This window comes from Ahaetulla prasina, chromosome 15 (genome assembly GCF_028640845.1).
Source record: "Ahaetulla prasina isolate Xishuangbanna chromosome 15, ASM2864084v1, whole genome shotgun sequence".
NCBI lineage: Eukaryota > Metazoa > Chordata > Lepidosauria > Squamata > Colubridae > Ahaetulla > Ahaetulla prasina.
The window spans coordinates 11,568,970-11,582,950 of record NC_080553.1 but is presented as its reverse complement, the minus strand read 5'-3'; the positions used below and the strand labels follow the sequence as shown (position 1 = coordinate 11,582,950).

At 49.6% G+C, this 13,981-nt stretch overlaps 2 protein-coding genes across 2 annotated transcripts in view; one reads left to right on the top strand and one right to left on the bottom strand.

Annotated features, from left to right (window-relative positions):
- The window catches only part of RFC5 (replication factor C subunit 5), a 27,931-nt gene extending 20,650 nt beyond the window's left edge, over positions 1–7,281 (top strand). Inside the window, exon 12 of the mRNA XM_058158511.1 lies at positions 7,144–7,281. The gene's annotated coding sequence lies outside the window, so the exon portion shown is untranslated. The remainder of the gene's footprint in view (positions 1–7,143) is intronic.
- WSB2 (WD repeat and SOCS box containing 2) overlaps positions 1–13,981 on the bottom strand; it is an 18,109-nt gene extending 4,128 nt beyond the window's left edge. The window contains exons 1-7 of the mRNA XM_058158509.1: positions 13,882–13,981; positions 11,639–11,807; positions 10,238–10,470; positions 7,787–7,921; positions 6,429–6,529; positions 5,072–5,244; positions 1,890–2,003 (exon numbers count right to left, since the gene is read on the bottom strand). Coding sequence (XP_058014492.1) covers positions 1,890–2,003; positions 5,072–5,244; positions 6,429–6,529; positions 7,787–7,921; positions 10,238–10,470; positions 11,639–11,807; positions 13,882–13,948 — 992 coding nt within the window. The 5' untranslated portion in view covers positions 13,949–13,981. The remainder of the gene's footprint in view (positions 1–1,889; positions 2,004–5,071; positions 5,245–6,428; positions 6,530–7,786; positions 7,922–10,237; positions 10,471–11,638; positions 11,808–13,881) is intronic.

Sequence of the window (13,981 nt, the reverse complement as noted above, 5' to 3'; positions counted from 1 at the left end):
CTTTTGGGAAAAGTGTATTTTCTAAAACTAGCTAATAACACCGCTTTTTTGTTTTTTGGGGGAGAGAAGTACCATAACATTAGATATCCCTGGAAAGATCATTGAATCAAGAAGATAATGCAATCACTTTTACGAAGGATTTGCGATTAGAATAGCCGTTACAGTATACAGGAGAAAATTGAAACACGCAACAAAAACGAGATATACAAAAATGATCACCATGTCAGTTAATATTTACCCTGTTTCCCCCCGCAAAATAAGACATCCCCTGATAATAAACCTAATTGGGCTTTTAAGCGCATGGCAAATAAGGCCAAGCGCCGATTTCAGGTTTCAGGGCCTCTGGTGGCTCAGACTACTAAGACAGTCTGTTATTAACAGCAGCTGCTTGCAATTACTGCAGGTTCTAGTCCCACCAGGCCCAAGGTTGACTCAGCCTTCCATCCTTTATAAGGTAGGTAAAATGAGGACCCAGATTGTTGGGGGCAATAAGTTGACTTTGTATATAATATACAAATGGATGAAGACTATTGCTTGACATAGTGTAAGCCGCCCTGAGTCTTCGGAGAAGGGCGGGATATAAATGCAAATAAAAAAAATAAGACAGGGTCTTATTTGCAGGGAAACACGGTACAACGTCTTCCCATGGAGCGAACCAAGTCTTTTCTGCAGTGTTACAATGTGAAACCAAGATTGAACGATGGCTTCTATTATTAACTGGGTTTTATTGCTGGGTCGCTTCTGACTAACAAGTTTCTTTAGTCGGCTCCATAGATTTTTCCATTGGGTTAAAGGTCTGGGCTATTCCCAAGCCATTTCAGCAGTGGGATAGGATTATCTTGAAACTCCAAAAAAAAAAAGTGTCATTATTAGCCATCAAACCTCAAAAATACACTTTTCCCAAACTCTTTCCACAATTTTGGCCACTACTGTAACTAAATAAAAACCAGCCTTTTTAAGCCTCCATGTGTTCTGCGTCTCCAGGTCCCATCCCTCCTAGCCAGTGTGATCCGATGGAACCTGTAGGCCAAACCATCTGGAGAACATCAGCTGACCCTGACGCACATGTTGGCCAACTGAGGAAGCATTCTTCTGTATTCCCAGACTCCTTGACGGCAGTTTAATTTTTTTTTTAATTTGAATTTATATCCTGCCCTTCTCCGAAGACTCAGGGCGGCTTAACATTTTGTTAAGCAATAGTCTTCATCCATTTGTATATTATATACAAAGTCAACTTTTATTGCCCCCAACAATCTGGGACCTCATTTTACCTACCTTATAAAGGATGGAAGGCTGAGTCAACCGTGGGCCTGGTGAGACTTGAACTTGCAATAATTGCAAGCAGCTGTGTTAATAACAGACAGACTTAGTCTTCTGAGCCACCAGAGGCCCTGAGATCTCGTCTCTAAGGGAGAGAGATGCTTGATCTTGGATTCCACTGCTTTCACGCTAAGTACCATCTTGTTCAAAATTACATCACCACCTGTACTTCCTGTGTCCCCCATACTGTAGACCAGGGGTGTCAAACACAAGGCCCGTGGGCCGGATGTGGTCGGATTTGGCCCGTGGGGCCGTCCTGGAAAATGTAAGGGGCCGTCCAGCCTGGCTTTGGCCTGGTCTACCCGATGCGAAGAGGAAACATCGGGCCAGCAGTTTGGGGGAGTGGTGTTAAGCTGGCCTCGCCCACCCAGTCGGCCACGCCCAGTGAGTGGCATCAAGATGGCCACGCCCACCCAATCAGCCACGCCCACCCTGTCCCCCCATCTCCCCCCCGAGGTCAACCACAGCCCTGATACGGCCCTCAATGAAACACCCCTGCTGTAGATACAATATCTGGGATAGGATCCGTCGCAACGTAAACATTTCCGTTCCACCTTGGCGCCTCTTACCTGTCGTCTGCCACCGTGGCAAGGTAGAGGCCTTCAGGTGAGAAACACACAGACCTTAGGGAGCTGGTGAGGAAGTTCCCACCTTGGTCCACTGCAGGTTGCAAGGGAACATGCCTGGGAAGAAGGAAAAACAGGTTGGACTCTTCCTACTAGCCCACCTGTAAGGTGCTGATGAAAGACCCCAGTGACCCCCAGACACTGTTCTGACCTAGGCTCCCTTAAAAAGCAGGAAGCAGAGTCTTGGTCCCGGCAAAACCCCTTTTATTTACACGACTGAATTCCTTTCATTCGCAGTCAACAAACAGTCTTTCAAAGGAATATTTATCAACATAGACCTTATCTCGCTTGGAAAGCTGCCAGGTAACTCATTTCCAAACTCAGGGCAAGGCAAAACTTGGCACAGAGTCTCTTAGAGTCACGAACAGAAGTTTCCACTCTTAAAAATGACCGACCGAACGAATTATTTCCTGCAAAAGCCCCCTCCTCGTTCGCTCCTCTTGTCTCCTAAGGGAGGGGACAATCATCTCTAAGGTGTGGCTTTACTCCCAAGTCGACCCTGCTTTCTGAGTTGTTGTTCTCTTCTGGCAGCTCTGCGCATGCGCACACTGGGAACGAGCTCCAGCTGTTCCTCTGCCTCGCTGCTATCTAGCTCTCTCTCTACCTCGGACGCAGAGCCCTCGTCCGAGCTTTCCCCAGCCCCCAGGACTGGCCCATGTTCCTCCCCAACCTCCTCACTGTCCAACTCTGCTGCCAGCTCCACTGGGGCCACAACACACACCCAGTTCAGTCCCTTGGTAAAGCTATCTAAACTGATGCACATCATGTCTTTTGGGCAGGAGATAGACAGTTGTCCATCTCCCACCGGTTTGCAACCTTGAGTTCTCCCGGCTGCCCTGTTGTGGTCTATATGGGAATGATCTTGAGAGACAAGAGAAAAGAGCCATAACCAATGGAATCATCTGTGTCGTGTCCCACTCCTCCTCTATCAGCCGGGTCTGGGAAGTCTGTATCAAGCGTGGCCACGAAGCCTCTGCAGCTTTGCCAAATTCCTGTCAAGAGTTCTCAGGGCAGGCAGGAATCCAAAGTGTGACTTCAGCAACCAGATGAGACTTTGCCTGACTCAAGGAATGCCAAAAAGCAGACCCTTTATATAGGCCATGGGTGCGGCTCCATGACTCAGCACTTATCCAGGCCTGCCCCTCCCTTCCTTTTGCTGACGTCGCCTCTCCATTCTCCGGAAGCGAGGATCAGCCCACCTTTCGTCTTCCTGCTCAGCTGCCGGCAATTCTAGCTCGTGGCTGGCTTCAGGCGCACATGCTATAGGAGGGAGGCCATTCTTCTTCACTATCAGTCTCTGGCTGAGATAGCAGGAGATGGGAGGGGCCCGGCTGCGGAGAGAGGGGCGGGCGAGGCACAACAATCTGGTAAGAGGCAGCCAAGCCTTCAGCAGGAATAAGGGCAGGGCAAACCTCATAGTAGAGACCCTCCCTAGTTTCTTGGGATGTAAAGGGGACAGGAGAGAACTGCACAGGTAGTTCTTGACTAACAACAGTTCATTCGGTGACCGTTCGGAGTTACGACGGCGCCCAAAAAAGCGACTTACGAACATTTACTTAGGACCATTGCAGGAGCCCCCACACGATCATGCGATTTACATTCGGATGCTTGAGAACTGACTCACATTTATGACAGTTGCGGTGTTCCCCTTTTGCGACCTTCGGACAAGCAAAGTCAACGGGGTAGCCACATTCACTTAACAACCGGGTTACCAACTGAACAACTGCAGTGACCCGGTTAACGAACGCGGCGAGAGAAGTCGTAAAGTGGAGGCAAAACCCACGGAACCATTTTCTTCCACTTTTAGCAACATGAATTTTGGGCTCAATCGGGATCGCGGGTCGAGGGCTACCTGTCCTTTCAGATTCGGCCCGATTCGGCAAATGGAATCTTACACGAAAGTAGAATTCATTCATTCAGGGCGTGCATCAATGGTGCGCAACTTAGGCGTTCTCCTGGATGATCGGCTGTCCTTAGAAGAACACTTGACGGCCGTCGCCAGGGGAGCATTTTATCAGGTTCACCTGATTTGCCAGTTGCGCCCCTTCCTTGACCGGGACGCCTTACGCACAGTCATTCACGCCCTCGTCACTTCCCGCCTGGACTATTGCAATGCTCTCTACATGGGGCTCCCCTTGAAGAGCACCGGGAGGCTCCAGCTAGTCCAGAATGTGGCCGCGCGGGTGATAGAGGGGGCACCACGTTGCTCCCGTATAACACCCATCCTGCACGGCCTGCACTGGCTGCCGGTAGCCTTCCAGGTGCAATTCAAGGTGCTGGTTACCACCTTTAAAGCGCTCCATGGCTTAGGACCGGGGTATTTGCGAGACCGCCTTCTGCCACCGATTGCCTCCCAACGACCTGTGCGCTCCCACAGAGCGGGCCTCCTCAGGGTGCCGTCGACCAAACAATGTAGGTTGGCAGCCCCCAGGGGGAGGGCCTTCTCTGTGGCGGCACCAGCCCTATGGAACGAGTTACCTCCGGGGTTACGCCAACTCCCCGACCTCCGGGCCTTCAAGCGTGAACTAAAGACTTTATTATTTCACCGAGCGGGACTAGCCTAAGAATGTATTTTAGCGAAATTTTAATGGGTTTTTAATCGGTCTTCGACCGTTTTAGTGATTCGGCCACTAAATATTTGTTTTTAAATTGTTTTTTAAATAGTGTTTATTTATTATATTTATATCATAGTATTATGTGTATTTTAATATTGGCTGTACACCGCCCTGAGTCCTTCGGGAGATGGTGCGGTATAAAAATGTAATTATAAATAAATAAATAAATAAATAAATGGTGGGTTACCATTGTTCAGACAAGAGACGCATCGTTCGGACAATTCGTTCAGACCGGTTCGCAAGAACCGGTAGTAAAACCAGCAGGAGGCTCCGCCCACCGATCCGGACGTCATCAGGAAGTTTCTGCGCATGCGCAGAAGCACACACGTGCGAGCAAAGCTCACACAAACACGCAGCCCCATTGCCAACTGGTAGTAAAGATAAGTAGAACCCACCCCTGGCGTGCTTCCTGTCTAGCCCACCTTGCAAGGGCAGTGTTATGGCTCCAGCACCCCCCTCCCCCCTCCCCCCCCCCGGGCCGGGGTGGATCTCTCCATCCACCTTCCTTACCAAAGGGATCTCAGCTTCTCCCCCGTACAGGGATCCCAGAGGATCACGCAGGTGTCGTAGGAAGCTGTGGCCAGAAGAGCAGAATCTGGAGAAAAGTCACAGGACGCGACACAGCCTTGGTGACCCTCTAGTTTCCGCAGCAGGCAATAGGAGTTCATACTCCAGAGCAGAGCCTGGTAGGGTGAGAAATGACAAAAAGAAAGAAATAAAATAAAATAAATAAAACAAATTAAATGAATTAAATGAATAAATAAAATAAAATAAAATAATTAAACTAAATAAATAAATAGCAACAGCACTTAGACCACAGGGGTCAAACTCGATCGTGTCACGTGATGTATCGCAACATGGTTTTTTGCCTTTGCAGAACCGGGGTGGGCGTGGCCTGCACAGGACACTTCCGCCCCGCGAGCCACCAGTTTGACAGGCCTGATTTAGACTTATATACCGCTTCACAATGCTTTACAGCCCCTCTCTAAGCGGTTTACAGAGTCAGCCTCTTTGCCCCCCAACAATCTGGGTCCTCATTTTACCCACCTCGGAAGGATGGAAGGCCGAATCAACCCTGAGCCGGTCAGGATTGAATTCTTGGCTGTGGGCAGAGTCAGCCTGCAATACTGCATCCTAACCACTGCGCCACCACAGGAATGTTTTTTCTTTTCTTCTTCCTATATATGTTTATATGTGTATATACTATATAATCTTTTTGTATGATGTTGTGACAAAATAAATAAAATAAAATAAAAATAAAATACTAATAGGAATAGACTATAGAATGAGCCTTCCTGGTACATGAAGGATCACTTCTGTACTGTACATTTTCCTCAGTGGGATAGTAATAGCAAGAGCCCTTAGACTTATATACCGCTTCACAGTGCTTAACAGCCCTCTCTCAGAGTCAGCCTCTTGCACCCAACAATCTTCCTTTTATCCACCTTGGAAAAATGAAAGGCTTGAGAGAGATAGAGATAGATAGATAGATAGATAGATAGATAGATAGATAGATAGATAGATAGATAGATAGATAGATAGATAGATAGATATGAATAGCACTTAGACTTATATACCGCTTCACAGTTCTTAACAGTCCTCTCTAAGCGGTTTACAGAGTCAGCCTCCGGCCCCCTACAACAATCTGAGTCCTTGTTTTACCCAACTCAGTAGGATGGGAGGCTGAGTCAACCTTGAGCCTGCCAAGAGTCAAACTGCCAAACTGCAGGCAGCCGGCAGTCAGCAGAAGTAGCCTGCAGTACTGCGTTCCAACCACTTGGTCACAATCTAAAGACAAGATTTGTCACCAAAGATCTACATACCAGCCTCATTTCTCAGTGACCCTTTCCACGCAGGCTTAACTCACCGATTTCTCTCCGGCTACGGAGCAGAGCATCTGACCGTCGGGAGAAATGGAGCAACCGTAAACCCACTGCAAATGCCCAGACAGCACTTTCAATTGCTTCCCTAGGGAAAAAAAAAATAGAAAAGGGGGAAGGTGGGGATTAGAGAACCAGATAGGAAGTCTGAATGCTACGGGTCCCTCTCCTAAGATGGTCCAACTAGCAGGGGCCAACAAGCAGGCTTCCTTCCCTTTACAGTTAACAGTAATAGAGTTGGAGGTCATCTAGTCCAGGTGTCTCCAACCTTGGTCCCTTTAAGACTTGTGGACTTCAACTCCCAGCTGGCTGAGGAACTCTGGGAGTTGAAGTCCACAAGTCTTAAAGGGACCAAGGTTGGAGACACCTGATCTAGTCCAACCCGCTGCTCTCTCACTCCTTAGTGAACACTGCAGAGGTGGTATTCAGCCAGTTTGACCAAACTGGTAGCGAAAATTGCAGGTGGGTGTCAGCCTCCACTCCAATCTTCATATCTTTTTGTACTCCTTATATTCAGTGTTAGATAGCATGGGATTTTATTTCCAATGTAAATAGCTCTTGGATTCAAGTTAAGTAGAGAGGGCCCTTTAAGAGTGTCGGTCTGACATAATTAAGGGGGGAGGGGAGATTAATGTTTTGAATTCTACAGGAATGTTTGAGCGCGAACTCTAACGGACATTGCATTCCTGATATGATTGACAGCCAGAGACCTGCGGAAGAAGATTACCACGGGACCCCGGGAAGGAGCTGGCATTGGACCAGACCTGATGACCTCTTGGGGAAGAGGAGGGAGAAATAGGGGGGATATAGATTGTTAGCCATATTTTGTCTCAGATTCAACTTTATACTGCTGAAATCAAGATGTACCTAGTAAAAGTACTTTTCTTTATTTTCAAATGAAGTCAAGGTGTATTCTTTCCTAGATATAATCAGAGGCAGCCTGACAGTGGGCCTGCCCACCAGCCCCGGCTCTATGCCATCCTATTTAGACACAGTTTTGGGGCTGGGTACATGCGCAGAAGGTGCGCACGTGAGCGAAGCACATGTGCAGAAGGCATGCATGCTTGCACAAACTTGGTGTGTGCGCGCATGAAGCGAGCGTGCATGTGAAGTGAGCGTGCACACGGGGCCCGAACCAGTAGTAACATAATGTGAAACCCTGCCGCTGGAACAGTGGTTAATCTTGGGTGAACCCTAAGGTTTTGTCATCGCACCTACAGGGCCTCCTTCCCATTTTGCCACTGAAAAACTGAGGGGCAAAATCTGGAGTAACACTTTTTAAATGCTTACAAGGGGGGGGGGGAAATATGTCTGACTGACCAGAGACTCCGCTGCTCATTCTTACCGTTTTGACCGAGGTCCCAAACTCGAAGGGTTTTGTCTCGGGATGCAGAGACGAGAATAGAACAAGGATTGCCGGGTGCAAAGCTCAAATCCCTCACCACGTCGTGGTGCCCCACAAGGTGAAAAAGCAAATTCCCTGCCGAGAAAGAGGCAGCCAGCAAAAAGGAAAGTGAAATGGGTGATCAAGGATTATGTTGTGTCTGCGCCCCCTGCCAGAAAGTGACTTGGAAAGTGAGGGGGAAGGGCCATCAGGACTTACCTCGGGAGCATCGACTTCCCTGGTTCAGCTCCAGGAGCCAGAGGCAGGCCAGGTGGAGGAAATAATGAGGCCTCCGTCCCCTGACTCTTCCCCACCCCCAGGCCATGCCTCCAGATCCAACTGATGGCAATCAGGCCTGGCTGGATCCTGGGTTTCGTAGGCAGGAGAGGCGAGAACAATAGAAGCAGGGGTGGGGCAGGCCTAGGAAGTGCTGAGTCATGGAGCCACACCCCACAGGATATAAAACCAGCGAGGGCTGCTATGCCTCTTCGTAGCAGGCAAATCAACTGTTTAACTAAGAGCTGAAGTACTGTTTGTTCCTGGGTGACTCATATAACAGTCACTTGGCAGACGCTCGCTAGTTTGCTGCCAGAGCTGATAGTGCCGGCTAATTAAGCCATTGCTCGGACGGAGGCGAGGGGGGACAGAACAGATTATCTGCAGCTTACATGTACATACATTTTCGGAGTATAAGACACACTTCCTCCCCCCCACAAAAAAAGTGGATGAAAATTGCGGTGCATTTTATACACCAAATGTTGCCGAAGCCCCACCCACCCACTGGCCTCCACCCTTCTGCCATTTTTGGCCTCTGCGCATTGCGTTTTCGGCCTCCGCATGCCCTATTTTAGACCCGTTCTCGACTGCGAGGATCGCCACAGCACATTGCCGCCGATCACCGCCTCCACACGACCCGTTTTTGGCCTCTATGCATTGCATTTTCAGCTGGTTCCAGGTGGTGGGGATTGACGGTGGTGACCACCTGGAACCGGCCAAAAATGCGACACATGGAGCCAAAAACGGGCCGTGCACTGACACATGAAGGCAGCGATTGGTGACAATGTGCTGTGGCGATCCCTGGAGCTTGGAACAGCTGATTGGTGGTATACCAGGAGGCCGATGGAACCGCCAATCAGCTGTGTGAAATCAGGCTGCGATAACGCGCTGAAGCTTAACCAAGCTGTTGGCTGTTTGCTGCAAGGATGCTAGCCAGATGAATACCAATGGATGCTGGTAGGCAGAGGCAGAATTTTTTCTCGTTTTCCTCCCAAAAAACTAATGTGTGTCTTATACTCCAGAGCGTCTTATACTCTGAAAAATATGGTAATTGCTGAAATTTTCGTAATATTATGTCTTGCATTTCAATAAATCTTGTTTAAAAAGAGTCTAAACCAAAGTACTCGGGCCATAAATTTTTTTTTATTTGAATTTATATCCCGCCCTTCTCCGAAGACTCAGGGCGACTTACATTGTGTCAAGCAATAGTCTTCATCCATTTGTATATTATATACAAAGTCAACTTTTATTGCCCCCAACAATCTGGGTCCTCATTTTACCTACCTTATAAAGGATGGAAGGCTGAGTCAACCTTGGGCCTGGTGGGATTTGAACTTGCAGTAATTGCAAGCAGCTGTGTTAATAACAGACAGACTTAGTCTGCTGAGCCACCAGAGGCCCCTTAAATCAAGGACTACCTGTATTGAGGCAGGATGAAAGAAGCTTCACGCACATGTGCCTATATGTTGTGGTCCACCAGCAGCCTGCAGAGCTGGCAACTGAGTCAGACAGCGATGAGGCCGAGGAAGAGCGTGGGCCAGTCCTGGAGGCTGGGGAAGGCCCGGATGAGGGCTCTGTGTCGGAGCCAGAGGTGGGGCCAGAGCCATCAGGGAGTGAGGTGTGGACTCCAGAGCTTCCAGAGTCTGACAGTAGTGAGGCAGAGGAACAGGAGGAGCCTGTTCCTAATGCATGCATGAGAAGAGCTGCCAGAAGGCAAGAGCAGCTCAAGCAAAGAGGACGACTCAGGAGTAAGGCCAGGAGATGATTGGCCCCTCCCATAAGGCTTAAAAGACCAGCAACGGAGTTTGGGCTCTTTGCCGGAAAACATAGCTTTGTCTTGTTGCATTTATTTTGTATCGGTGTCTTCTGAACATTTGCCAAGAAAGGCCTTTGGCAGTTTGCCTAATTGGACCAAGGTTGGTGATAGGACTGAGGAATTTGTGTTGGGAGGAATTTGCTTCAATTTAGTTGGACTACGCTGAGAATGAATGAATTCTCAGCTGTTCGAATAAAGTATGTTTGTTTTTACACTGACTTGAGTTTCCTACTACCTACTTGGGCCTGGGTCACAACACCTGTATCTGTAAACAAATTTGCAAAGATGGCCTTCTGTTTTAGGAAATGAAGCCAACTTACCTGTTTCTACTTCCCAGACTTTAATCTGCCCGTCATGTAATCCCGTGGCCAGGATCAAGCAAGGACATGTTTCCTTCCTACGGCGATACTTATGTGGTTGGGACGGCAGCCACGAACTAAAAGCCAGGCCCCAGACAATCTGTCCGCATTCCAAGATCTTCTCCTTGGTCCCGCCATAGCCCTTGGCCTTGGTTTTTGCACGCTGGTTCTTGGGTTCCAAAGCTTTGCCGTGGCTGCAGAACGAAGATGATCGAAAAAGATCACCAAGTTAGAAAAGATCCTTCAAGTTGCTTCCTTCCTTCTCTTCCAGCAAACATCCCAGTTTTCTGATTAATAAAACTGGAAACTTGCGTGTGCTTTTGAAAAGGAGAACTGGTGCAAAACTTGGAAAAAGTATTTTCGCTCAATCTTTTGCCTGCAAACAGGAGCCTCTATACTAGGGGTGTCATCCCTTTCCCTCGGCCCCCAGAGTGCTTAGATCTGGGCCAGTGGTAAAATCCTTTTTTTTTTTTACTACCGGTTCTGTGGGTGTGATGTGGCTTGGTGGGCGTAGCAGGGGAAGGATGCTGCAAAATCCCCATTCTTTCCCCACTCCTGGGGGAAGGATATTGCAAAATTCCCATTCCCACCCCACTCTGGGGCCAGCCAGAGGTGGTATTTGCCGGTTCTCCAAACTGCTCAAAATTTCCACTACCGGTTCTCCAGAACCTGTCAGAACCTGCTGAATTTCAACCTTGAATCTGGCTTGTGGGGTCGCCCAAGAAACAGCAAAGGATCCACCCGCGGTGCCTCTGCTAGCAAAAACAAAGCTCGGGAGGGCTGTGTGCGCGGCTGTCCCAAGCTCCGTTTTGTGCTGCGACAGCCTTCTATCTCCCTCTGCCGGTTGGAGGAGCACATGCACTCCCCAAGCTCCTGTTTTCGCTGGCAGAGGGTGGCAGGAGGCCGTCATGGCTGAAAACGGAGCTCAGGAGCCCATTTTCGCTGGCTGAGCCCTCGGGCCACCACAGACGCCCGACGTGATGTTGTGATGGCCCCACCCACCCTGGCCCCGCCCACCTCGGCCCCCAAGGTCAAACCCAACCCTGATGCGGCCCTCAATAAAATCAAATTTGACACCCTTCCTCGATATACCCATACACCCCCATCGTTACGATGGATGGACTTCAACTCCCAGAATTCCCCAGTCTACCACGTCTTGCAGATCTCTACTCTACTCTACTCTACTTTATTCTCTCTTTTCTATATTCCATTCCATTCCTGCCTGAGCAAGGGGTTAGACTAGAAGACCTCCAGGGTCCCTTCCAACTCTGCCATTCCCTGTTATTCTGACTACCAGGAGTCCAAAGTACTTGGCAGTCCGCAGCTGCCTTGGCAGCGCCGCCCCTGTCTGGATATACTCACTGCTCAGCCCCCTGTAAAGGCCACGGGAGCAGCCTGACCACGCAGTGGCCCTGTGACCAGGCGAACCACGTCCCGTCGGCGGAGAAGGCAACACTCCAGGTCTCGCAGCTGGATTTCCAGTCATGGTGTTGGGGTCGTCCCGGCTTGAGCTCAGCCACGAGGAGGGGCTCTGCTGGGGAGACGACAACCATTGCATTACACAGCAGACCCCTCCCACATATATATATATATATATATACAGTCCAGTGGTGGGTTTCAATTTTTTTTACTACCGGTTCTGTGGGTGGGGCTTGGTGGGCGTGGCAGGGGAAGGTTACTGCAAAATCCCCATTTCCTCCCAATCAGCTGGGATTCGGGAGGCAGAGAACAGATGAGGGCGGGGCCAGGACTGAGTTAGATTTTAGTTTGTGGGTTTTATCTTGGGTTTTAATTTTTATATTTTTAATTAAGGCTTTTGAATAAGTTTTTTAATTGTTTTTAGAATTGTATTTATTGTATTTTTTGCTTTTAAATGCCTGTAAACCGCCCTGAGTCCTTTGGGAGATAAAGCGGTATATAAATATAAACAATAAATAAATAAATAAATAAAATATTTACTACCGGTTCTCCGAACTACTCAAAATTTCTGCTACCAGTTCTCCAGAACTGGTCAGAACCTGCTGAAACCCACCACTTATACAGTCCATACCACAAAAACCAGATAAATACAGGGATACCTCGGAGATACAGGTAGTCCTCAACATACGACCACAAACGGAGCCCCAGATTTCTGTTGCTAAGCGAAACATTTGTTAAGTGCATTTTGCCCCGCTTTACGACCTTTCACAACACAGTTGTTAAGCGAAGCGCTGTCCGTTCTTAAATGAGTAACCCGGTTGTTAAGCGAATCTGGTTTCCCCATGGACTCCGCTTGTCAGAAGGTCATAAAAAGGGGATCACGTGATTCCATGGAATCACGGGATGCCTCAACCGTCGTAAATGGGAGTCACAGTGGTCAAGCATCCAAAGGCAAATCACGTGACCATGGGGACGCTGCAATGGTCGTTAAGTGTGAAAAAGGGGTCATAAGTCGTTTTTTTTTCAATTCCGGGGGAAGGCGAGCCAGTTGTGGTGGCAAGGCATCGAGTTGGAAACTTTGAGACCCTGAGTTCCAGTCCTGTCTTAGGCATGAAGCCAGCTGGGTGACCTTAGGCCAGTCCCTTTCCCTCAGCCCTAGGAAAGAGGCAATGGCAAAACCGGCTTCTGAAATCCCTTGCCAAGAAAATTCCAGGGGGATTTGTCCAGACACTGAGTCGGAGTCAAGACTGAAGAAAGGGAAAGGGAAACAGAAAGGAAAAGGGAAAGGAAAGGAATGGAAAGGAAAGGAAAGGAAAGAGGAAGGGGAGGGAGGGAGAAAGGAAAGGAAAGAGGAGGGAGGAGAGGGAGGAAGAGGAAAGGAAGAAGGAAGGAAAGGAAGGAAGGAGTGGAGGAGAGCGAAGGGAAAGGGAAGCAAAGGAGAATGGGAGAGGGGAGGAAAGGAAGGGAAGGAGGAGGGGAAGGGAGTGGAGGAGAGGAGAGGAAAGGAAAGGAGGAGGGGAAGAGGAAGGGGAAAGGAGTGGAGGAGAGGCAAGGGAAGGGAAGGAAGAGGGGAAGGGAGCAGAGGGAAGGAGGAGGGGGAGGGAGTGGAGGAGAGGGAAAGGAAGGAAAGGAGGAGGGGAAGGGAGCAAAGGGAAGGGAAGGAGGATGGGGAGGGAAAGGGAGTGGAGGATGGGCAAGGGAGAAGGAAGGTGGAGGGGAAAGGAAAGGAAAATGAAGGGTGAGAAAGGGAAGGGGAGGAAAAGATTAAGAACGGTTTAGTGGCTTAAAGCGCCAGGCTCCCAACCTGGAAGACCCTGAGTTCTAGTCCCACCTTCGGCCACAAATTCAGCCGGACACACACATACACATACACACACACACACACACACACACACACACACACACACACACACACACAAAGGCGGGGGGAGGGATCTTGGGGGACCCTAAGCGGGGAAGACCCAAGGATCTCTTTACAGGTTCGCTGCAGGAGGAGAACCCTTGTTGGTCTCCGAGAGGGAAGAGGGAGGCGAGACCCCCTTGTCCGATTCAAGCAGGTGATGGAAGGCAGGCGCTTCGGTGCGGCGCCGCTTGTTTCTGCCCTTCTCGCCGAACCTCGCTCGGTCCACCCCGGACGCGCAGGGCGAAGGGGGGGGGAGACCCCGACCGGCGCGCCCACCGCTCACCTTCCGCCCCCGCTTCTCCCACCGCTTGCAGCCGCGGCCGGCAGCCCTCGCCCGGGGCCGCTTCCATCCGGGGCCGCTTCCCTCTTCCCGAGCCCGTCCC